At 43.6% G+C, this 24,341-nt stretch overlaps 1 protein-coding gene across 1 annotated transcript in view; it reads right to left on the minus strand.

Moving 5' to 3' along the window:
- Positions 1–966: 966 nt before the first annotated feature.
- The window catches only part of LOC118115639 (voltage-dependent calcium channel gamma-2 subunit), a 46,953-nt gene continuing 23,578 nt past the window's right edge, over positions 967–24,341 (minus strand). The window contains exons 2-4 of the mRNA XM_035166942.2: positions 17,508–17,591; positions 3,943–4,083; positions 967–1,792 (exon numbers count right to left, since the gene is read on the minus strand). Coding sequence (XP_035022833.1) covers positions 1,260–1,792; positions 3,943–4,083; positions 17,508–17,591 — 758 coding nt within the window. The 3' untranslated portion in view covers positions 967–1,259. The remainder of the gene's footprint in view (positions 1,793–3,942; positions 4,084–17,507; positions 17,592–24,341) is intronic.

A 24,341-nucleotide genomic window follows, 5' to 3' on the forward strand; every position in this document is an offset into this window, starting at 1 on the left:
TCAGTTGTTCAAAACATAAGTTCCTTAAAAGCAGATCGGATCATTTTTGATTAGCATGCATGTAAATTCTTAATTTTTATGAGTCACTTAGCTTCACCTCGCTGGTAGCCATGTTCTCTCATGCACTACTTTGTGTCTTTGGCAGTAGTGACATTTTCATAGTCCACAGTCTTCAAGTTTGCAGAGAGATCCTCCTTTACCCAGAGTTCTCTCTCCTCACGCCGCCCCTTCATGGAGCCCCCAAAGAAAAGTGAGGTAAAGTTTTCACCTCGAGTCGACCCTAAACAAAGATGGCCAGGGTTTTGTCGTTGTTGTAAAAGAATGTGATAATGTGTCTAACACTAACCAATATCAGTTTATCAAGTAGGCTGAAGCCTTGGCCCCGTCAGAGGAGCCAGTCACGATGAATCCTCCGTCTCGGTTTGGTTTCCATGACGACTTGATTTAGTTTAACTTGTAAGTTACTTTGTTTTCTTTTTTTGTCCTTGTTGATATTTTTGCGCCAGGGAAGTCTAGTCATGATTTATTAACATATATATTCATATATTTATATATAATCAATACATATATTAACTTATGTGTTTTTTTTGTTTTGTTTGTTTTTCGTTTTTTTTTTTGCGGCATGAATTGCTCCCTGCTTAAATTCAACACCGCAATGATTCACAGTATTAATGCGAATAAAGAATGAAATCAAGAAGATACAGCAACTAAAGACAGGAGTGGGTTCCGAGGGAGGTCGGGGTGTGTGTGCCGGGGGGGCTTGTGGGATGGTAGTGCGAGGGCGGGATCATAGGCGTGACCGAGGGACAAACCACGCCCCCCTTTCATCAGACTGAGGAAGAGTAAAAAATATAAAGTTCACCTTTTAACGGGCAGTCTGGCCAAGCCCACCACTCCATGGTTCCACAGCCCCGAGACAGACAACCACCAGCCACCCCCCACTCCTCTTTCCCCATCCTTCCCCTCAAATCTTTATAAACATGTTCAAAACTCGTTAAACAATGGTAGATGGGAAAATCATGCATGTTTCTTTTTTTATGCATTTTTTCTGTTTCCTTTTTTTAAACTCTGTGATCATCTGAAGTGCTGTGCAGCGCTCAGATCTTCCTTTCTGTCGCTTACCCCTCACTCCATTTATCCATTTATGCCCCCTCCGCTTCCTCTTTTCATCTCCTTACATCATGATCTGTCTTTTGCCGCCTACCCCCCCCAAATTCCCTCTGATTTGATTTTTTGTGTCCGAGGGCGCTCCATCAATTTCATACAGGTGTGGTGCGTCGGTTAGCGGTGTTGCTGTGGCCGCCTGAGTCTTTCAGGTCCTTCTGGATGCAGTTGTGGACCTGCAGGAAGTTGTGGTCCCTCTCCGTGGAGTTATAGGTGGCTGTCGGGGTGCCCGTTTGGCCCTTGGGCAGCGTGTACATGGACAGCTCGGTGGAGGGCAGCGCCCCGAAGGCCTTCAGGCCCACCGGCGATGCCTCGCGAGAGTGCGAGGGATCGGTGGAGCGGGATGAAGAGCGTGAGCGGCGTCGATAGCGGTAGCGGTAGCTGGGGATTCGCGTGATGGCCGCACCTTGGAGGTAGTCAGCGGCCCGCGCCCCCACGCGCAGCTCCCGATGGCGGTCGATGAACATGTGCACAGCGAGCACACCCACCATTTCAGCCATGATGAAGGAGAGGGCGCCAAAGTAGAAGGACCAGCCGTAGGAATAGCTGTTTTTCTTGGAGTCACTCTTGGAAGGGTCGCCAGCGTTGGCTGATATGTACACGATGATTCCTATGATGTTGCTCAGGCCTGGGAAAGGGAAAGAAGGGGGATTAGATCCAAAGTCAAATACAGGAAAACTGATATTGAAACATACACATTAAATAGAGTTTTCACAGTTGACAGGTTTATTGATCGTTTGGAGTAAATCTGAATGCTTTTATTAATATTTCAAAAATCCGGTGTATTCAACTAAACAACCTTTTTTCACAGCATAGACAGGGACATGGCTACATACCACGTAGTCTTGCAGAGTTTATAACAAAAGAAAACTTTTAGATACCAGCGTCTGAAATGTTAGAAGTAGCTTTCATTCTCCTCTCTGCATCATGTGACGGGCCACCTGTTTGCCACTAACTGTCCAATCCAGAGTCCTGCACTAGATCAGTAACCTGAACAATGTGGTGTAACGTGAAAAAAACTTGTGAGGTGTGGGTTTGCAAAAATAAAGTTTTCACCTCGAGTCGACCCTAAACAAAGATGGCCAGGGTTTCGGCAGAAGGCCAAAACGATTTTTTTTGTTTTGTTGTTGTTGTAAAAGAATGTGATAATGTGTCTAACACTAACCAATATCAGTTTATCAAGTAGGCTGAAGCCTTGGCCCCGTCAGAGGAGCCAGTCACGATGAATCCTCCGTCTCGGTTTGGTTTCCATGACGACTTGATTTAGTTTAACTTGTAAGTTACTTTGTTTTCTATTTTATCCCTTGTTGATATTTGCGGGTTTGCAAAAATAGACCCGTGCAGGATCCACGTCCACATTTAGACACAGAACCGTAAACTGGCCCCGGTGCCAACTTCATAGACCAACGCCAACGAAATACAGTCTACTAGTCTAGTTTCTACGTAAATGAACAACCTGTTTAAAGAGCGTACGTCCTTATTTGTTAACATTTCACTTTTCCACCGAGTCTTGCTGCTCGGAGACGTCGTTCTCAGATAACGACAGCTGATCAATGAGGGCGACAGAGATGCAAAATCTGCTTCAAATAAATTAGTAACTTATTAGATGTGAGTGAGTCAACAGCATGGATGTGAAGAGAATCTGTTGCAGTTGACAGACCACATGTTTCCTAAAGCACAGATTTCAGACAGCACTTTCTCTCTCTCTCTTTTCCTCTCTGTCTTTCCGTAGCTTTCTTTCCCTCTTTTCTAAAATCCAAACTGGGGCAGATTCACTTTTCCATCTATTTTTTTCTTTATTCTTTTTTAATATGTCTCTTTGCTTCCCGGTAGTTCATCGTCCGCAGCCTGTACCTCCAACAAATTCACATCCTCTGTCAATCTCAGCTTTCCCACCTTTCTTCTCTCTCCATCTCTCTGTTCTGTTTCTCCCTCCCTCTATTTGATCACCTATTACTCTTGTCGTACACCATCACTCCGGCGGCGTGTGGCCAGGAACACACACTCACATGCACTGGCAGACAGACTAAAGCTCAAATGTGCAAATAAGCAGTAAAAACGATGATGTGCAAAGAGACGGAGCGGCCGTCTGAGGTGCGAGGACTGCGAGGGCCTGATTGAGACGGATCAGAGCAGAAGAGTATCAGGGACACCTTATTTTTAGAGTGTAATCCCAGTGGCCTCCTCTTAGCCTAGCAACAGGGCGAGAGAGACAGACACAGACAGTGAGAAAGAGAGAGGGAGAGAGTGAAAGAGAGAAAACCGCTTCTCTCACTTTTGACTTGGAGGGGAACTAGTTATCTAGCGCAGCGCAGTAGGCCATGGCCTAGAACCAGAGTACAAATGCACCAAAACACAAAACTGCTCCGGCAAAGAGGCATCATGTGCTATCTTTGTCTCCCTGGCTTGGTCCTGAGGGGATTTCTGTACACTACACACATGTCAGGTGCTACGCAACACGTCACCTGGTGGTCAGCGAGCACCGCTGAGGCCGGGGCTGCCTCCGAGACACGACATTCTCATTTGCGTCTATTTCAGGTGATTTGATACTAAGGTGCCGCCAGGATCTCCTTCACCTCTTTAGTAGTTTCTCTTCTCAGCTCTACTCAATCCTCCTTAACCCCGTGTTTTTTAGAATTTAGTTGCATTTGTTTTCGCTCTGAATCAAGTTTCCTTTCCCCGGTCGTCGTCCGTCGAAACTGTCAGCGCTCCGAAAAACAACTGGACGAACAGCTGCACCAGAGCGCTGACAGGTGGGGAACTTGACGTTCTTCATACCTGCGGAGACGAAGAGGATGCCAGCGCTGAGGATGATGTTGTGGCGTGACTTGTAAAACTCGCTGGCGGCGATGCACAGCCCCCCCATGAAGAGCAGGATCACACTCATGATGGGGAAGATGCTGGAGGCTCGAACGGCACCTGCGTACACACACACACACATCGAGGGAAAAGTAATTGTTAGTGTCAAGCTGTTATCGTCAGCAACTGTCTAATGTAGCAAATTAATCTGAAAGTCATCAAAAATAAATTGTGAAAAGGTGATTTTGGCCAAACCTCTATAAGAAAACAACAAATACGATGAGAGGTGACTCAACACATGGATGGAAGGAACTTAAAATGTTTGAATTATCAGAAGCAGATGTAGCTTCTTTTTTAAAACCAGTTCAGATTTGAAATTCCTGTGGTGCTCAACAGGCGTACATATTTAGTCACCTTCATTTTCCTGTGAGAGAAAATGTTGTTGTCTGAGTGAAAACATGATTTATGGGGGGAAACTTTCTCCTCCTTCTCCTTTCTCCTCCCTCTTCTCCTCATTCTGTATCTGTATTGAGGATCTGTGCCTCTGATGGGCAGCGTGCCTGTCCTCCTCTATCAGACCGCTCTCCATCCCTCTTCCAGCGTTCCCTCCCTCTAACACTCCATCTGTCTCTGTCCTCTTCCCCTCACCTATCGGTCTGTCCATCAGCCGTCTGTCTGCCTGCCCTCTGCGTGGCTGACTTGCTGATTGGCCCTGAGGGGGCGGTGGTGGTGAGGGGTGTCACGCTGCTGCCGCGGTCATGGAGCTCGATCTGGTTTCCCAGGCGGACGGAGTTCCGTTCCAGAACTTCAGACAGTTTTCACGTGTGATTCTGCTTCACTTGTTGAAAATATCACATTTTCTTTTTCACTTGTCCTCGTTCCATGAGGACAAGTGAAGATGTGCATGTAGCATCTTTGGAAATGTGCTAAATGTTGATCAGCTCAGTGGATTTCTAACTTTATCTTGAGACATATTTACGTATTTGTGCATGATCACTTGACAACTGGACTGTGAACCAGCACTTTTAAACTTTAAACTTTTAGGTCATCTTTGCAACGTTCTGCAGAGTCTTTACAGTCTAAGCTATTCCACATAGTTAAAAGACAATTCCAGTTTATGAGAATTGGGGTATTTTGTAGTTTCGTGGACATATTGTACGACTCAATTATTTAATTGTTAAAACACAAACACTGTTTAAAAGCAATCTGCAATATCTCACACTCCAGGTAACTAGTTCCAGTTAATCAGAGCATAATTCTTGTTTATTAGATTTTTGTGCTTTGTCTAATATCCCTGCACATACATCATTTCACTACTCACTTATTTTAATTGGAAAAGCAGTCTGTAATATCTAACACAGATAATAAAGACTATGTTTTATTCGGAAAAGTCTGATTTGTTTAAAAGTACTTTGTTGTTTGACCCACTGCATCAAGTATATTTGTTCATGCCCAGTTTTGCAGCGGGGTCAAAAAGTTTAGATAATCTGACTAAATCAATAGTTCACAGTTTGTCTGGTCCATCCGACCGCTGGTGTTTTGTTCTCTGTACGTACTTTCTTGTGAGAAATGTGCTCCTAAAATATTTCATCCAAACCGATATAAATCTGGACTAAAATCGACCAAAACAAAACTCAAGTTGTCATAAAGGAAAATAAGCATTTTGTGCCTCGCTCAAGGGCAACCTGGATTTATTCATTCCATCCGTGTATCTCTCTCTCTCTCTCTCTCTCTCTCTCTCTCTCTCTCTCTCTCTCTCTCTCTCTCTCTCTCTCTCGTGATGGATCCATTCACTGAAGCAGATCAAATATTAAGGTGACCTCAGAGTTGGCACTGCACTAAGCCTCCCCTCATCCACCTCCTGCATCCTATTTGTTTTAACCCCATCTCCTCTTCTTCATTGACATGTGCTGTCAGGGCACATTTTCCTCAAGGTGGAAAGCCCCTCATACCAGCCAGATACTCCACACACACACACACACACACACACACACACACACACACACACACACACACACACACACACACACACACGCAGAAACACACATCTTTTTTCCAGAGTAAGCGGAAAGGCCTCCTGTCACTCACACGTGTACTACATTTACTAGAGGTGAACACACTGCTGGCAGAGATTCTTCACGATGTTAAGTGACACACGAACATAAAAAGCACACTGCGCCACGGACGGCACGTAATAGACGGCAGAAAGGTTATTCTGTATTCTACGACATTTCTATACGTCTGCAGAGCCCAGTTTGCTTTAGTTACTGTTGTGACATGTGTCAAACGTTGAGTTTTATCACAGTTTACACCAGAGTCCGAGGATGAAGATGGACGATGCGTCTCCACTTCCTCCCCGCGATCCAGAAATGAAGCCAAACTATCCCAGATACGAACTTCACCATCTTGTGCTGATTAGAGCCAGAATCTGTCCAGTTTGGAAAAGAGCGAAATCATCTTTTACTTTAAGAACAGTTTAGTGAAGAAACACTCTCCAGTTCTGATATAACTGATGCTGCAGCAGTGTCTGTGCTAACCGCCATTGCTGTTTACGGTCAGTCGCTTCTTGCCGTCATCTCACTGAAGACACACCGATCGCTGCCAGTCCCTGATTGGTCCAAACTACTGTGCCACAAGTGGACTTGCGACGAGTCAAGCTGCCTCGCAGAGTAAATACAAATACAGGACAATATAGAAAGAAGCCAAATGTGGTGGAAAACTTTAGCCGAGAAAATACAATTCAAGGGGGAAGAACAGAGAAAAAGACTGGAAACGAAGGAAAAAGGAGACGACACAAGAGGAGAAGCGAGAAGACTGCAGACCTTCACATCTCTGTGAAGCTGCTTTGCCGCGAGCAATCTCTGTCGCTCTCTCTTTCCCTCTCTCCTTCCCTCTCTGCTCTTTTGCTATAAGCAGAAGGCAGGGAGTATGAAAGGAGGATTTTTTTTACCGAGTGCGCCGGCCTCCAGGCGCACCCTGCCGCTAAGCACATCACGGCACAGACACAGAGACGGAGAGAAGGTGAGTTGAGAGTGAACAAGCTCCAGCAGCAGGGTGAAGCGACGTCTCCAGTGGGTTTTCAGGGGCTTTGTTGAGGATGCTCGCGGCTGCTGTGGGAACTGAACCTCTGACTTCCTGGTTGTGGGCGGATCTTTACAAATTTCAGGCGGCCCTGTGTCGGTGCGACACCGGCACACGTCATCAATCATGCCAGTCAAAGTTTTAACAAACATCTTCTGTATCTGAAGTGAAGAGACGCTATCATCGCAAAAGTAAATCCACCAATTCCTTGGTCCGCCTGATCTGAAGTTTTGCTGCTATAGGTTATCGTCGCTCTGAATCTCCAATTAGATTAAAAACAAACTATATTTTGGAATAAAACATTTTTGTATGGTGCACACGAATACTCGATTAAAGTTACACTGACGTTTTTTTAGCAGCTATGGAGCGAAGAGTGGTTTCCCTAGTTTTGATTGTTGCATGAGGATGCATGTGCTTGTGCATGTGGATAACAGCGTACGCATTCCTGCCAATGGTTTTACACTATTCCACTGATCAGCAGGTGGCAGTAATGTCCCAAGAAGCATTGCAACGCACCAAAAGAAGGGCAGTTCAGACGAAGACTTCAACAGAGTTAAAAAACCTTAATGAATGATCCTTCGCACAGGATGTGAGTCGGGAAATTTGAGGAATTAGCGAGAAACAAAAGGGTTTGTTGGATAAGAGCAAAACACTAGTCGTATGAGCTGATGTGAATCAAATCATCAGGAGTTGTCACAATCCTGGTTTGCCTCCAAAGATTGGAACATCCTGCCTATTTTTCATTTTCCTATTATTCAGACTGGCTCTTCTGTCCGTCTATAACATGACTGGTGCGTGTTATGAACTTCACCCGACATGCACCGAAGGAAGTAACTCACTGAGACACATCTGGTGTGTGATGCACTTCAGAGACTTATCCAATTATTATTATTATTATCATTATCTAAACTCACGTATCCTGTACAGTTGTACGGAGATTGAGTCTATCCCACCTTATGTTGGTCGTAAGGAAACACTCTGAGCAGGTCACGTATCTGCTAACGATCTGCATGTGGGTGATTTGTAATATTGTTCCTATGCTTCCCTGTTGGATCGTGCAGGGTTATTAGTTTGCAGACGCTATTTCTAATTAGAGGAGAGAATGAGGAGGGTTTTATTTCATTAAAGCACAGACTGACACAACCCCCCCGAGGAGAGGGGGAGAGGATTGTGATGATAATGACACAGATGCCGAGGTTACTCCTACAGGTGTAAAGTTAATCATAAATATAACCAATCAGCGGCTGTGTCGTATTTCACCTCACAAATTGCATTTACATGCAGGTGATGGCGACGCTTCTCTTTTATGTTAACTGGGAGTTTATTGCTCTTCCTGAATCTCACATTAACAGATTAAGAAATGTTACATCACTTATCGAGGTTACATGGACACTGGTGAAGGACTTTCTGTAGACTTTGGTTTTACTTTTGGTACACTGTCCTGATTTACGGTCTTCAGACTTGTTTTCAGTTTCAGTTGCTCCCCTGATATTCTCTGATTGTGTGTTTTGTATAGTTTCAGTTTGCAGTATCGCAGTTATCTTCTTGCTGCTTTCCCCAGTGCACGTTACCGGATCTCCTGAGTTCTTCTTGTCCTCCTTCCAGTTTGCCTGCACTTTTTCGTGTCTGCCTTTCGTTCCTTTGCTGTGAAAACCTGACACGATGATCTGATACTAACCCGAATAAGGTCATACTCGGAATAAGCAATAATTAAATCAAGACATGTTGAGTCGTCCGACCTCAGTCGCAGTATGCTGAAATGTACTTCATTCGTTTTCACAGCATTTTGCAACATGGACACGTGCAGCAGTCACCAACTCTGCGACATGTGGACAGGAACATGAATGGATTATTCTAATTGCCAGTCTTGTTAACATCATAATCAAATTAAAGTCTTATTTAGAACAAGGTAAGTAGTTGAAATATTGCTTAACAAAGTCAGTTTGTTCTGTGCACCTAGATTCTAACACGACACACAAACCAAAACCATCTCTCTCCTTTCTCTTCTTTTCCACTTTCACCTTCCCTTCATTTCTCCCACTGCTTAGTTCTGCTGCAGTAGAGTGTGTTTGTACTGTATGTGTGTCTGTGTGTGTGTGTGTGTGTGTGTGTGTGTGTGTGTACGTGCTTGTGCGTGTCTCTGGCTGACTTATGGTTTCATTAGCTGCGGCAGAGGAGAGCCTTGTAATTGTGGCTGAATTATAGAGGTGGGGGTGGACACCACCAGCATGGGAACACCCTGGGGTTCACACACATAAACACCTATACACACACACACTTAAGTGTACACACACACACACACACACACACACACACACACACACACACAAACTACAGTAAAGTGCAACAACCCCCCATTACTTTGTCACAGCCATATACACACTCGCTCAACAAGCAACAAAGTGAACACACTCATCGATCAGCTTCCCACCCACTCACTCGCTCTATCTCACGCTCCAAAGTGGGGTGTTTCCCATACACACTGTACACTACCCACGCAGGAACAATCTGCTCGCTCTCTCTCCCTCTCTCTCAAACACACACAGACACACACACACTCATATAACTTCTAGCTCACACACAAACACACACACACACACAAATTTCGCCCACGTGGGAGAGCCCAGCAGCAGAGTACGTGGTAGTGGGAACTCGGCAAAACAGCTACAGGGGAAAAACTAATAGCGTGTTTGTGTGTGTGTGTGTGTGTGTGTGTGTGTGCTTGGTACCCTGCAAGGCTAACGAACACGTTGACCGACAGAATCGTTTAAAAAAACAAATGGACAGATCTTTTCTTACGGAGAAGATGAAAACCGAAAGCTTGAACACACATACACACCCACGCACACACCACCACCAGGCAGATGTGTCTTTGCATGACGTGCCTGTGTGAGTACGTGCACGAACATAGTACACACACGAGGGAGCCTGCCACTCATTATCACGCCGTATTACCCATGTTAATCATTATATGTCTCCGTGTCACAACTCGGCCCCCCAAAATAGCTGCGGTGACGTCAGCGAGTCGGATGACGTCATCCGTGGGTGACGTCACGTGTCTCCTAGCATCCCGATCGGGAGTATTAGCATCGTGTACGAGGATCCAGCCGTCTAATTATAGCATCAGTAAGACTGCGTACTGCTTCCGCGTCACAGTGTTCAGAGCAAATCAGGACTCTGTGGGTTCTTGTTTTTCTATCGTTGTGAGGACCGTGGGAAGAGAGGACATTTTGGCTGGTCCTCACTTGGTGAGAAAGACAAACAACAGGTTTAGGCTAAAGGTCACTTATGTGAAATCACAAGAAATCACTTTTACGAGGAACATATATTTATATTCATATACAACCATGTGACGACTTTATGCTTTTACATTTCAGAGAGAAATATTTAGCATTTTTACCGCAGCCAAGGGGGGGGGGGAATTCTTTCATCTGTCTTTGTTTGTCAGAAGTATTACACAAAAACTACTGGACGGATTACCACAAAAAAACTTGGTGGAAGGATTCTTTAACATTTTGATGATTGAATTTAAGGGGAATGTTCGGCCTTGGCGATGGTTTGCACTCTACTGAGTACTAATGTAGTACTTCATGATACGTATAAAGAAGCTCTAATTTTCATATCCTTTGTAGATTAAGATTTTCTACACCAAAAAAAATTGTTTTTCTCAATTAATGTATTTTATTTTGTGTTATATCTAAAATTTGGGATTTGGAAATTTGCCATTCCCTAGTAGTATAGTATAAGAAAAACAACGCTGTGGCAGACATCTTGTTTCTGATCCACTGAGAGTGAAACGAATGCATAGAGAACAGAACATTATGTACTAAGCTGCCACCACGTGTCTCCAGTTCTGGATACATTTTCAACAAACTCCGCCTGTAGCATCAATATCATTTGAGAATTGCTGTAATTACATTAACAGCCGCGCACTCGAAGGACATCAATAACTAATTCTTCTTCTGCCGCTGATTAGTGAAACAGTTGTGCACACGTATGCGAGGGACTTGGTTAGAGCCGGGAGAATCCATTATACCAGAGAGGGTCCTCGTAGGTATAGAAGTACAAATGCGTGTGTGTATGTGTCTTGTTCAAGCCACTTAGGGGCAAGAGCTGAGCTGTTGGCCAAATCTAATCCCATTCAACGGGTCCGTGCAGGATACGACACACACGGACACTTCACACACTGGTTCACACACTCACACACTCTGTTACATACACAACACAGCGTTTCCCTTTCCACTCTTTCTAAATCTGCAAACACACAGTCGCTATAGAATCTAGAAATTAATGCACACACACACACACACACACACAGAGCGTATTGTGTACATCAATCAAATTAAACCCACAATACACATAATTCTTTCTTCCAAGTCAAAACACAAACAAACGACACATCCACATCTTCTCAGGTGTGAAAACAAAACACACACCCGCTATCTCACAGCAGCGTTGAAACAAGTAAATATTTACTCGTCATAATCCAAATCTCTTTTTGTGACCACGGTGATTGAGCAGAAATTAATCCTTGCGACACCGAGAGATATCCCGTCACCTAAATCTGAGATACAACAAATACCAGCGCAGGATTCAAGGACGACAAGAGTTCATGTACGATAACAGCCGGCAGTGTATACATCACAACCTGGTTTATGTAGGACAGCACAGTCTCAGCAGGCTGAGGTGAATGTTACGTCCTTGTATCGTCTTTGTTTTCAGAACAGCTTTTGACTCTAGTCATATGCCATCCCAGTTTCCTTTAAATTAATGGTCTCAATTTAATGAAATTAGGTTTTTGGTGCAATTTAATTTGAAGAGTCATTCTTGGATTTGTTAAATGTTTAATCAAAGGGTTGATCTTTCCCCAAGTGTTTCGTGAAACATGATTTGGAATTCAGCAATATTGTCCATTATCAACATTGTATTTCACAACTGGCTTGAGCAAGTATTCCCAACATGTTAGATAATAAAACTATACATAACATTGTCATGATTCCCTGTCCTGGCTGTTAACGGAGAGAAAAAATGATACATGTACTGTTGCTGAATCCAGCTTTTATCAGACAGACCAAAGGCCTTTTCATGCTCAACGTTAGATGTTTATCCAAAAAACGGACGGAGCCGCCTGTACGTATTTTGGGGTCAAATACGAAACGAACAAAACATAGCTGTACCACTGGAGGCCACGGGGGCACAGTAAAGCCAATAGTTCAAGCGAGACCATCAAAAGAAACGAGGAAGACATTTAAAAATGTTGAACTTTTTGTCTTTTGGCTTCATTCAGGCCAAACAGACAGATAGATTATCACAACCTCCTAAACCATCGCCATGTCTGCTATTATCATGAACCCCCGACTCTGCACTGTCCTCTAGTGGATGTATTGCTTCACAACCATGCAAAGGTCGGGGAAGTTGACGTATTTGTAGGCAGCGACGGTTACATCGTCTGAAAAGGACACATATCTTTTTGTATGTAAAGGAAGCTTAAATGAGCCTTAACATTTTGTAATTAGGTGTTAATGGTGCATTCGGATATAAAAGTCACACAGCCCCAGTTTGTGATTTAGCATGATGCATATTTTTTAGTCTTGTTAGATACAATGCCAAAGTTCTCCACTGCATCGTGTATGAAGACCGTGATTGCAGCAGATACTATTTACTAAAAGTTTTAGGTAGAGGTCTGCATGAGTCCGAAATGTTGGACCGCTTTCCAAACCCATGAAAAGTCATCACGAACGCCACATGCATGAATGATTTTTCGAACCCCCGAAGTGGACGGGAGGAACATTAGACCTGGTCCAAAATGTGTCAGACTCAAAAAGACTCGACAGAGAAGAAACAGGAAAACTGCCGCTCGTCTGAAGAGCCATCAATGAACAAACAAGTCGCAGTCAAGAGAAGCAATATAGTAATAAGAATAAACGTCAATTAATACTTCTTTTCACTCTTTTCATTCACATACAATAACAGCCTGTGATTTCTTCAAATATTTTCTCCCACGTTGATTTTGTCGTAGCATGTGATCTGAGCTGGATATTAAGATGACACACATGAAATGGCCATTGTTAATAAATTAGGAATTGGCTCTCTGGCTCTGATGGAGCACATCAGCAAAGTAAACTGTAATCTCCCTCCTCCATATATCACGCTGTGGTGAAGGGTTGGGGTGGTGGCCCTGTCCTCGCTCTCTGTGGCTGCAGCTGATAGTACAACTGCTGCAGGAGGAAGGCTGACTGCTCGCCCTTACATAACCACATGTACAAATTCACCCAGAGAGCGGTTGATGGGGGTGGGGTGGGGTGGGTGGGGGCGAGATGCTCAGAGAGCAAGAGACTCAGGCAGAGAAATCGAAGGGCCCTTGGGGAAATAGAGAGAGAGCGAGAGAGAGGCAAACAATGGGGAAAAAAATCATCCAAAATGAATGACGACCTCCCTCCTTTATTTCACTAGTGCAGCGCTGGTTCTGAACCTGCCTGTGGGTTTGGCCTGTGGTGATGCTGGTCGCAGTTTTTCTTTCTGAAACTGTAAAAGTCACCTGCAGCAACCGAGCCGTCGGGAAATTAAGGACTCAATCCACAGAACCTTTAAGTGGAGAATCAGTTGTTGTGAGCGCGCTGTTGTTGATGAGTCCCAGTCACCACTGCTACAGGGCACTGGTCGCCTGTTTACTCAAATTGTTAATATTGAAGTTATTGCACATCCAACTCGCACCAAATCCAACAGTGTACTTCCTTAGGCCGTTAACAAAATACATGCCGAGTGTGAAGTTGATAAGATGAAGAGTTCTTGAGATATGCGAGCCTCATACAGACTGAGATTTCTGGAATTAGTAGATAGATGCTGGTGTACGACTCCTTCAGTTGTTACAAGTGTTCTTTACACCCTCAGTGTGAGTCTAACGCAGTTGAAAGGGTAAATCCACATTAACATCACAAGTCCACAAATCACTGCTGCACTGCAAAGCTTTGTCAGTCGTTTTGCAGCAGGTTGTGTCTATTGCTGCTCGTTTTCTCCTGGTTTGCTAAGGCAACTTCTACATAGAGACGTACGATGTGTGTGAAGTTTGCACGTCGTTTACAGTTGATTGGAATGAAGTTGTCTGGTATAATGAGCTCTTTGGGTTGTGTTTGTTTCGATGGCCTCCCAGGTCCCTTTTGCCCGGGGCCACCAAAGTCCCTTGAAACGCTCGCGCTTCAACAACATGTTCTGCGACATTAATCCACTGGAGCTTAACGAACTCTTCAGTGCAAAACTGTTTCCATGGTAAAGCAAAAGAGGTATAAAGTCTTTATTTCATTTCAGCGCGCCTGTAAATATTTGATTGCCACACTCAGATTAGTAGCATGTTACCAGGTTCATTATACATGTGGGTGTGACATCACTCTCGACACACATGCGGTATGTATGTTACGCGCCCACACGCTAACCCTTGTTCCACTGAACGGGAAGAAAACAGACAGAGACAGGTTTTTCCATTATGACATTACAGACAAAGAATATTTTGTAATGTGGTAGTTATGGCTGGCACCCGTAACTACACCTGAAAGACTGCAAGCTCTGATTGGCAGAACAAAGGACACAGTGTTCACATCAAACCCCGATATTATATAGTCTGATCATTTGGGAAGAGGAGTAGTTGTTGGTTGTACTTTAACAGTTTGGGGGTTGACGTTTACTACATGACGGTTGATGTGGCTGCTTTTAAACATATCAGGGATAGTTCCCTGTCTAAACCCAACCAGATCCTAAAGATACAATGCAACTTCAGCCACTAGGGGTCTCTCAGTCAAAACAATATAAAGAGATCTAGATTTGTGATGTTGTGTATATGTCAAACAGCTGTTAAGACCAAAACTAGGACTCCAACATCCCTGATTTAGACGTTCTGCTCTGTTTGATTCAGTGTGAAAGTCCCTTGAATAACTTCTGTTTGAGGCGGACACCTATGATTGCACTGAGGAAATCAGGACCAGCATCAGGCACATCTACCGTCAAGCATTACAACTCATATGTGGGAGTGCTCAATTATGGAAAAGCAACAGCCTCCCTTGTCTCAGCTACAATCATTAATGGACCCTTGAGCAAGGCACAGTTGCTAAGTGGCTATAAGCAGGAGTCTGCAGTTGTCTCGGTAAGCGTACTGGTGGGAATGTGTGTGCGAGTTTGAAGCAGAGTGGAGCTTGGACAAAGAAACGTTGCATCATTTCCATCTGTCAGAATGTGTCACCGTCCACACTTTACATTGTCATTTTAGTGATTTAGCTGACACTGTTACTCAGGCTGACTTACAGCGAGTGTGACAGTAGAAGGAGCTTTGATTACCATATCACTGGGGATTATAGGAAAGCCAAAAAAGCAAAGAGTGCAAGAGTCAGGGTATTTGTGCATTCATATCCCGCAGCCAACAAAAGTGGAGCTCAGAAAACAAACAGAAGAGGAACAGAGGGGCAATTTGTGCAAATCCTCACAGTCTCATACAATTAAGGACCTGACACAGCAACGTTCAACAGCTTCAGACATCAAATGCATACTGAGGGTAGATGTACAGCACCGCTTGAAACAGACCTTTGCTAAATAGCTAATGACAAGGAGGTCAAACAGCACAACCCAGTGCATGTGCAGCACAGGAACAATTAGATTCTACAGGCATTTACGACAATGAATTAATGTTACATACAAGTACCTTTTCTGTAGCCTATGCTGTAGCTTATTCCTCTGTATTCTAGCACTCTATGAATTTAGTTTAAATATTAAACAAGCCAGCCTTAAACCATAAAGACAGTACATGTTGGCAGTATTTAAGCTGGAGAAAAGCATAATGTACTGTCATAAAAAACAATGCTAAATTGTTCTAGTCGTAACACATATGGGATGAAATTAGCTCTCAGGTATTGTTAGAGAAAAAGTGGATGTAAATCAGAAGAAGAAGCCAAGATCTGATTAATCAAATTAAACAATTTTATTCATTTATTTGTGCTTTTTCCACTAATAGCTCTTTCTACATATACTGTATTTGTCTCTAGTGGATGGTAACTTGAGAAAAATGATCTTTAACATAATAAAAAGTAAAATAAGAGAGCTGACACTGTACCAACACTACCAGTGATTAACCTCATCCACATATTAATGACACGCAAATCTCTATCTCACAGTTACACATACAAACATACGAGTATATGCAGATATTTACGTTGCCATGGTGATGCACAGCGGGGAAAGGAAGGAATGCTGTATCAGTGATTCATCTTCGCAAGATACAGTAAGTTCAAAATAAAGAGGAGGCTCTGTCTTCCAGTTTAAAACTGGCAACAACGGTTTCTGCGGTCTGTGTTCTGGATATTTTACAAGGGGCCTAACAGGAAAAGTTCTGGAAAATGTCCCCAACGACTGACTCGGACATTTGCGTTCTCTGGACAACTCCTGGAGTTTAGCAGCTTCACAGACAACTCGAATGTCTTTTAACCAACAAGACTAAAATTTAACTTAAAACATATTAGGGTAATTTCAAATTGACCTAACACTGAGATCAGCGCCCTGTCTCTCCTCTTCCCCATCATCCCCACACTCCAACCCACAGCCTCCATCCACCAGCTGTCAGACAGGCGTGCAGGCCTCGGTGGAGATGGACAGACAGATGGATGGAAATCAAGAGGGAGGAGGCGAGGGATAGGTGGAGGGAAGGAGGAGAGGGAGAGGTGTGACCCACATAGCAGAGCCTGGAGTATTTATAGAAGAAAGTGTCCTAATTGGCAAGCCGCTGGGAAAGCAACAGCACCGCACTGGTACCCTACTCCTTGTCCTTCACCTCCTCAACCTTCCCTTCTCCTTGCCTCATACCTTCTCCTGCTAGTTTCTCCTCCACTCCGTCTTTCACCTCTCCCTCCTCCTCTTCCATGAACACCTCCTCATCCTGCGACTTCCTATCCCTGACCCTTCCTCCACTCTTGAGTCTATCTGCTCCAACTTAACGCTGTCCTCTACAGTTTCTCCTCAGCTCTGTGCTCCTCCTCATCTTCAACCCTCTTCAAACCTCTACCACTTCCTCTACCTCCGAACCCCTCCCTCCTTCCCCTTCTTGTCCTGCTGTTTGTCAAACTGCTTCCTTTTGCCTCGCATCCCTCACATGAAACGTAAGGGTTGTAGAGTTGATGCTGATATATTCTTGGAAACAAATGTTATGACGAAAACCTCAATAATTTAGATTTGAGTGTTATCACAAAGTTTAGAATTTAGGTTGACGTATTTTATCCCTTTGAAAACCTGGATTTTCAGCAGATATCTACATAAAACAGATTTACAGACGCAATAAAGGTTGATAGTTTATATGAGGGTGTAGCCCATATACACAGTAGAATGATCATGAGGGAAAGAAAAACTAAACACACGGATGGATGGATGGATGGATGGATGGATGGATGGATGGATGGATGGATGGATGGATGAGGGCAGAAAGGACTCACGTAGGAAGTACTCGGAAGCATCCGCCTCATAGTCAGCATCCTCTGGGAAGTGATCTATCTGCTTGCACATGCCTTTAAAAGAACCTGTCGAGAAAGAAAGAAAACATTAACATTTTGCACACTAATGTTTCACCCTCAACAAATAACACATTCAAATTGACAAATGTATTTGACATGTGTACTTTGACTCTTAAGTTTGGCCCATGTCTGCTAACATGGAGGAGGCGGGGTTTATGACATGTGCCGCAGTCAGCCAGCAGGTGTCGATCAAGCTGTCAATCATCTTTATGTACATGTCTATGATTACCATAGTCTGACAGTCCACTGTTGATAGGAGTGTGTGTGTGTGTGTGTGTGTGTGGGGGTTTAGCTTGGTTCAGCTCCAGTGGTAATTGTCTGCCCTCCCAAACCACTGTGATTAAATGGGCCCTTGTTAATTGGTGTTTGAAGGACGAAAGACTAGTTCCCGGCTCTCAGATGGGCATCGGTTATGCACACACACACACTCGGACACTCTCTCCCAATAAGTCTCACACACACACACACACACACACACACACACACACACACACACACACACATACTGTAGCGACAGCCTCATTGTCCAGAGCCTCGCTGGCTGTCTCGGTCGCTCATCATGGTGAGAGTCATATATTTTGCATTTTCATCGTGGCCACAGAGAAAAAAAGAACAATTTTTACACCAAAGCCACTGAAATAATACAAAATAAACCGTGACAGGACTCTGCCACAGGCCTGCTTCATATTTGCATATCTTTAATACAACTCAACAAACACTCTGGTGAAAAAAAAAGAGTTTTTTTATCAGGTACACTTTGATAGATTTTTTTAGCGGGAAGCAAAGCTGCAGAACGCTTTCATCACTTCATTATTCCAGTGTGAACTGTGTGTAGAGCTGTGAGTCGGATCTCTGTTCGGTTCTGGGGGTGAACAACAGCGCTGCATGTTTTCAGGAGGAAACACATGGCCTCTTGTCTCACTTACTTATCGTAGGTATTTGTTGTGCAAATAAGAGGGACGCCGCTGAGTTAAATAAACCTGAATCGTGTTGTGTGTACGCAAAAGAGTTTTGTCAGGGAAGCTGGAGACGTCTCTTTGTTCTGGGCAGTTTCAATTTACTACTTATTACAGTTAATATCCATCATGAGACTGGACGTGTTATTAGATAAACAGCATGTTGAAGCAGGGGAAGGTGCATGAACGCAGCTTGACTCTGTTTTTTTTTTGTTAATGCAACTTTAGACGATGCAACAACCTGGATTGTGTACGTTTATAGCAGATATCTTGCTCGCACTGCTCTGTGAGTTGTTGCTGAGGAGATAGAGCGGGTCGTCCACTAACCAGGAGGTCGGTGGTTTGATCCCAGGCTCTGGTAACTCCGCCCAAGGGATCTTTTGCTGAAGGGAATCTCACCTGGCAGTGACTGAGCTGCTTCCAGTGTTTCTCTGTACGACTCAGATACTGAAGCACAAAAGGTGAATATACAAATATGTAGCGGTGACAGTAAACTTTTTAGCTTTATTAAAGTCTTCCTATTACAGCTGTTGCCCTTATTGAGGTTATTTCCCTCGGATTTCAAACATTTTTACAAGAGAAATAAAAGGACAAGAAACGCCAGTGCACTTTATACAAGAGGAAGTGTTTGTGATGTGTCGATGGGTTTTACTCCATGTCTGCCGTCCATGTTAAATGATAAATGCAAACCAGTAAGTGCGACACAAAGAGTCTGGAATCAACGTCCCCACTCAGACCATTAATGTTTAACAGTCCTATGTAAACACGACTCCTGTTATTTCCTCGGTCGTCCAACATACGTGTAGCTACAGTGTTATAAAACATTCAAGATGGTGTCTGCCGCGGTTGCCTAGGAGATGTGCAAAGCAGAAGCCCCTCTGTTGAATCAACTTTAATAACACGTCTTTGTCGTTTCTCCGTGTTTGTATCAATTTGAAATTTATTGTTTTGAGTGCGGCCGTCTGCATGCGAATCTCCCACATTATTTCAAACACGTCCATTCACACACTCAGAACTCTTCCTCACTGTCCTCCTCCTCCTCCATCACTTTCACACTCTCCCTCGCTCTCCCTCCGACACATGCCCACCCACGCTGCAGCACGAGCACATGTAATCTGGACTCGCGTTTCCCCGTCCGTCTCTCTACTATCTGTCTCACACACAAGACTCCCTCCGTCTCCCTCTGTCCCTCTGTCTCCCTCTGTCCCTCTGCTTGCTCCTCTATCGCTCTCTCTCGTCAGTCGGCTACATGTGAACCCCCAGGACCAGATTCCCAATCACCTCCCCACTCCTCCACTTTCTCTCTCTCTCTTTAGTCCTTCCTGGGATTCAAATAAAGAGCGCACCTAATTGTCGGGGCAGGGCAGCATTAGATGTCGAAACCATCAGATTTTTCAGTTACGTCTGAACCAAAGCAGCAGGTGTGAAAGGAGCCTCGGACCAGAAGAGGAGTTCTCTCCGTCCGGATCAAAGTGAATCGTGTTCTGGTTTGTTTGCTGAGTGAAAACACCTTTTTTTGTAGTTTGCGGGAAGTTGAGACGGCATTAAACAACAGAAGAGGGAGAAGAAACACTCGCAGGATTGTTTTCAGTCTTTACCCCGGACTAATGTTTGAATGACGAGGACGTTCATTTTGCTGGTGGTAATTCTATAATGACATTACAGTGGTAATGAAATTAACGAAAAAAGAACCAGTGCATTCGTTTTCTCCATTCAAACGGAGATGGTACAACCCGCTGAACTGAAAACACGCCGACATCAGACGCACGCCCGTCTACAAACCAGACAATGTCAAAGGCAGCACATGCCGCTGACTGCGTAATAGTTTCCGTACGTCTCAGTTTCTGTCCGTCCAGATTAAAACGAAGGTCTGGACATCTCACACCAAAACTGGGCCAGAGCAGAGTCTCCAAACTTCCCAGTTTCAGGGGCAGTGGTGTGGACGTCAGGTGCAAGATGTGCTGATCATGTGTTTTTAATACTAAGACAAAGCTACATGTTGTGAAAATGATCAATAATCATTTACAGATGTTGAAATATTACCATCGTTTGCCATTGAGCCCAAAGTCTTTCCCTAAAGTCAACTTTTCCTTTTCTGCAGCCTTAACACACGGTTCCTGTTTCTACTATTAAACTTTTCTTCTGATTTAACGGTGACATGAACTCACAGAGAAACAAACAAGTGTACGTGGCTGCACACAATCCTGAGAAACTCCTCCGCTCTCACCTCCCCCTCCCTCCGCTGCCCCGTCCCCTCTCCACTGTTGTAATAATGACGTGTCACTCTTCCAAATTGGCCTTATTAAATTATACATCATGCTTAAACATGGAACACATACTATTATTCTGAGGACGACCTGCACCTCAGGGGTCAGGACGGCTCCATCATCCACTTATCCTCACAGCGAGAGGAGCGACTCATGATTTATACCAATGAGAAGAGACACCGGTGACCCCACCCCCGTCACAGACCAATCAGGAGCCAGCGTGGCGACCGAACTTATGGCTGTTTAGCAGACAGCCTTTTATGAAGTATTAACATCCTGACCCACTCACTGAGAAGCCTCTCTTTGTGTAGCTGTGTGTGTGTGTGTGTCACAACAGTAGATAATGTAAAGTACAAACGCCCTCCTCTGAACCAGTGCCGTGTGTTATGCAAATATTTGCCGTTGTGTCTTTATTCTTTCTGCTGATCGTGGGTCTGTTTGCTAAAACGGCATTAAACTAATCCCTCAGCTGCAGATGGAAGAACATCAGAGACCTCAGAGGTGCGTGACGTGTGACTGAAGACGTCCACTTTTCTTTCTTCTATCAATATTCATTTATCCAGGAGGAGCTGCTCCCCAGCTCCTTTCATCCATTTGCAACCACTTCCTGATTTTTCTGCCGCTTCTTCAGTCTTCAACATCGTGCAGTTGAACTTATTACGTGTGTTTTTCATAATCTGAAATATCCGGTGGAAAAAAATACTCTCAGCAAAATTGGATAAATATATTTACCTTTGTCTTCTTGACACTTAATTCAATTTAGTCCAGGAATTTATTACAACGTTCATCATTTCCCTCCTTCTGTGATTGTGTGTCTTTTTGCTGACTTAGCTTTACTATTGATTGTGTTGATAATAAAATCAATTCTGTATCAATAACTTCCAGAATCAGATGTAACTGGGAACAATGTCCTGACCTTTTGTGTTTGACGACATTTTAGACTTCTGATGTGTTTTTGTCGTGTCGAACCCTTTTTCTTCTTCGACTTATTTCTCCTTGTGTTCTCAACTTTGGTTTTTGCGCATTTGAATGATTGGATTCTTATATTTGTTTTGCACTTTGCACAGTTGATTGATGTTTTATTTTGAAGCCTCTTTCATCTCTTATTTTGATTCCCGTCCTCGTCTGGTTTCCCTCCTTTAAGATTGTCTGCACCTGCACTAATGGGCCACACCTGAGATCAGTTCTCTGTATATCATCTCCTCACTCTGCTCTGTCTTCGTCTTTTAACATCTGTACATTTCCTGGTTTGTTCTCGTTTCTTGTGTTTTTAACTCATGTTTCAGTTTTTTACTTCCTGTGTTTCTGGTGAGTTTCCCGTTGGTTTGTGTAATTTTTTCGAGTTTGGACTTTTAGTTTGCTGTTTTAATTGTATTTTACACATCGTACCTGCTTTTCATTTCTGCTAGAAACACAAAATGTGACAATAAAAAAGAGAAATCAAAAGTCCACATCAAAAACACACAAGAAGTACCAAAAAAAAAGTCTCCGAACACAAAGTCCGAGATAAATTCGACACGGAGACAGATTTATGTATTTCTGGATAATAGAGGATGTGTTTTAAGAAACAGTACTCACTTAATTATTGGACTTCATTGTGAGCTGTATTTCATTTTAATCTACGAACCCCAGCAGCCCAATTCATTTCCTCACAATTTCAGAACACATTCGACGATGGAGAGACCCATTAACGATAATTGTAATAAATGCAGAATTAGATTCTCAGTCTATTTGCTCTCACCAATTTAGAGTAAGCAATTAGTTTTCCTATCAGCAGGCGTGCGCACGTGCACACACACAGAAATTAGTTGGAGTTGGAGTTGACAGAGAACGAAAACTGCTGCGGTTTGCCACTGAAAAAAGCTTCCATCCTGTTCTTTGTTGTGTGTTTGTGTGCGACAGGGAAATGGAGCGGTACGTTGTCGTGTGGCACGAAACAGAAAGACACTAATGGCTGGTTAATTGTAATTTGGCAGGACATGAGCGGAGCGGCGGAGGGCACCGCACAGGAGCGTCCCATAACCAGGTGTTCACACTTTGTGTCCAAATCACTTCATCTCCGCTCACATTCCCCCACAGCAGAGGAAGAGAGGGATCCACACGTCTAAATCCACACGTCTAAAACCAAACATCTAGATCCACACGTCTAGATCCACACGTCTAGATCCACCCGTCTAAATCCACACGTCTAAAACCAAACATCTAGATCCACACGTCTAGATCCACCCGTCTAAATCCACACGTCTAAAACCAAACATCTAGTCCACACGTCTAAATCCACACGTCTAAAACCAAACATCTAGATCCACACGTCTAAATCCACACGTCTAAAACCACACGTCTAGATCCACACGTCTAGATCCACACGTCTAAAAATCCACACATCTAAAACCAAACATCTAGATCCACACGTCTAGATCCACACGTCTAAAACCAAACATCTAGATCCACACGTCTAAATCCACACGTCTAAATCCACACGTCTAAAACCAAACATCTAAATCCACACGTCTAAAACCAAACATCTAGATCCACACGTCTAAATCCACACGTCTAAAACCAAACATCTAAATCCACACGTCTAAAACCAAACATCTAAATCCACACGTCTAAATCCATCAGGGTCAAGATTAAGATCTAAGTCACCTGATAATTTCTGTGTGGAACATAAACTTCCTAGATGGAAAACAACCCAGTGCAGCTGTTACCTTCTCTCGCAAAATGTATAATTGGTAAAACAAATTAGTAGAATATAAAAATGATGTCCAGGAGACCGTGTGAAGTGACTGTAAATAAGTCGCGTGACTCAGAAAGGGAAAAAGTGGTTACGTGCATATTTACAATCTTAAATCATAAATGTAAAATGGGATATTTTCTCTATGATGAATATTATTCTACTATTGTTATTTATGTGTATTCATGGTGCTCGCATTAAATCATCAGGATATATATATATATATATTATTATTTATATATTTGATTTTATTGCCCAGTGCAGTGCATCAGTTGTTTTCTGTTTGGATTCCTGAACATATAGAATGAGCAGGTCCATTTATACACAAACGGATTTTGTTTTAAATTCCAGTGGAGATTATAAAGTTTTCATATGTGTCTGTATAAATTATGCAAAACACGTCCAAAGTATTTCATGTGATGGAAATCTGCGGTTCAGAAACATGACGTCTCAGGTTTGAATTATTCCGAGAAGATGTCAGGTGACCGTGCTGAAGATGTTCAGGCTGAAGAATTGACTTTCACTTCAATCTATAATTGAAATAAAATAAAAATAATGACACAGAATGAGAACCTGAGCTCCCGTCAGACGGAGGCTGTGTCGCTCGGCGCGTCGTCGTGGAGAGGATTCTGAGAGCAGTGCAGAACGAGGGCAGGTAGCTGCTCCACATTCCCTGTAACAGCCGGGCGTCGTTTTATACAGAACCAAACATCTGTCGCCTCATTTATCAATGAGCTTTACTGGGACGATATCAGCTCGCTCTCCGTCTCCCACACTCCTGCCACCTCCGTCGTTCTCT

The sequence above is a fragment of the Hippoglossus stenolepis genome, chromosome 2 (genome assembly GCF_022539355.2).
Source record: "Hippoglossus stenolepis isolate QCI-W04-F060 chromosome 2, HSTE1.2, whole genome shotgun sequence".
In the NCBI taxonomy this organism is placed as follows: Eukaryota; Metazoa; Chordata; class Actinopteri; order Pleuronectiformes; family Pleuronectidae; genus Hippoglossus; species Hippoglossus stenolepis.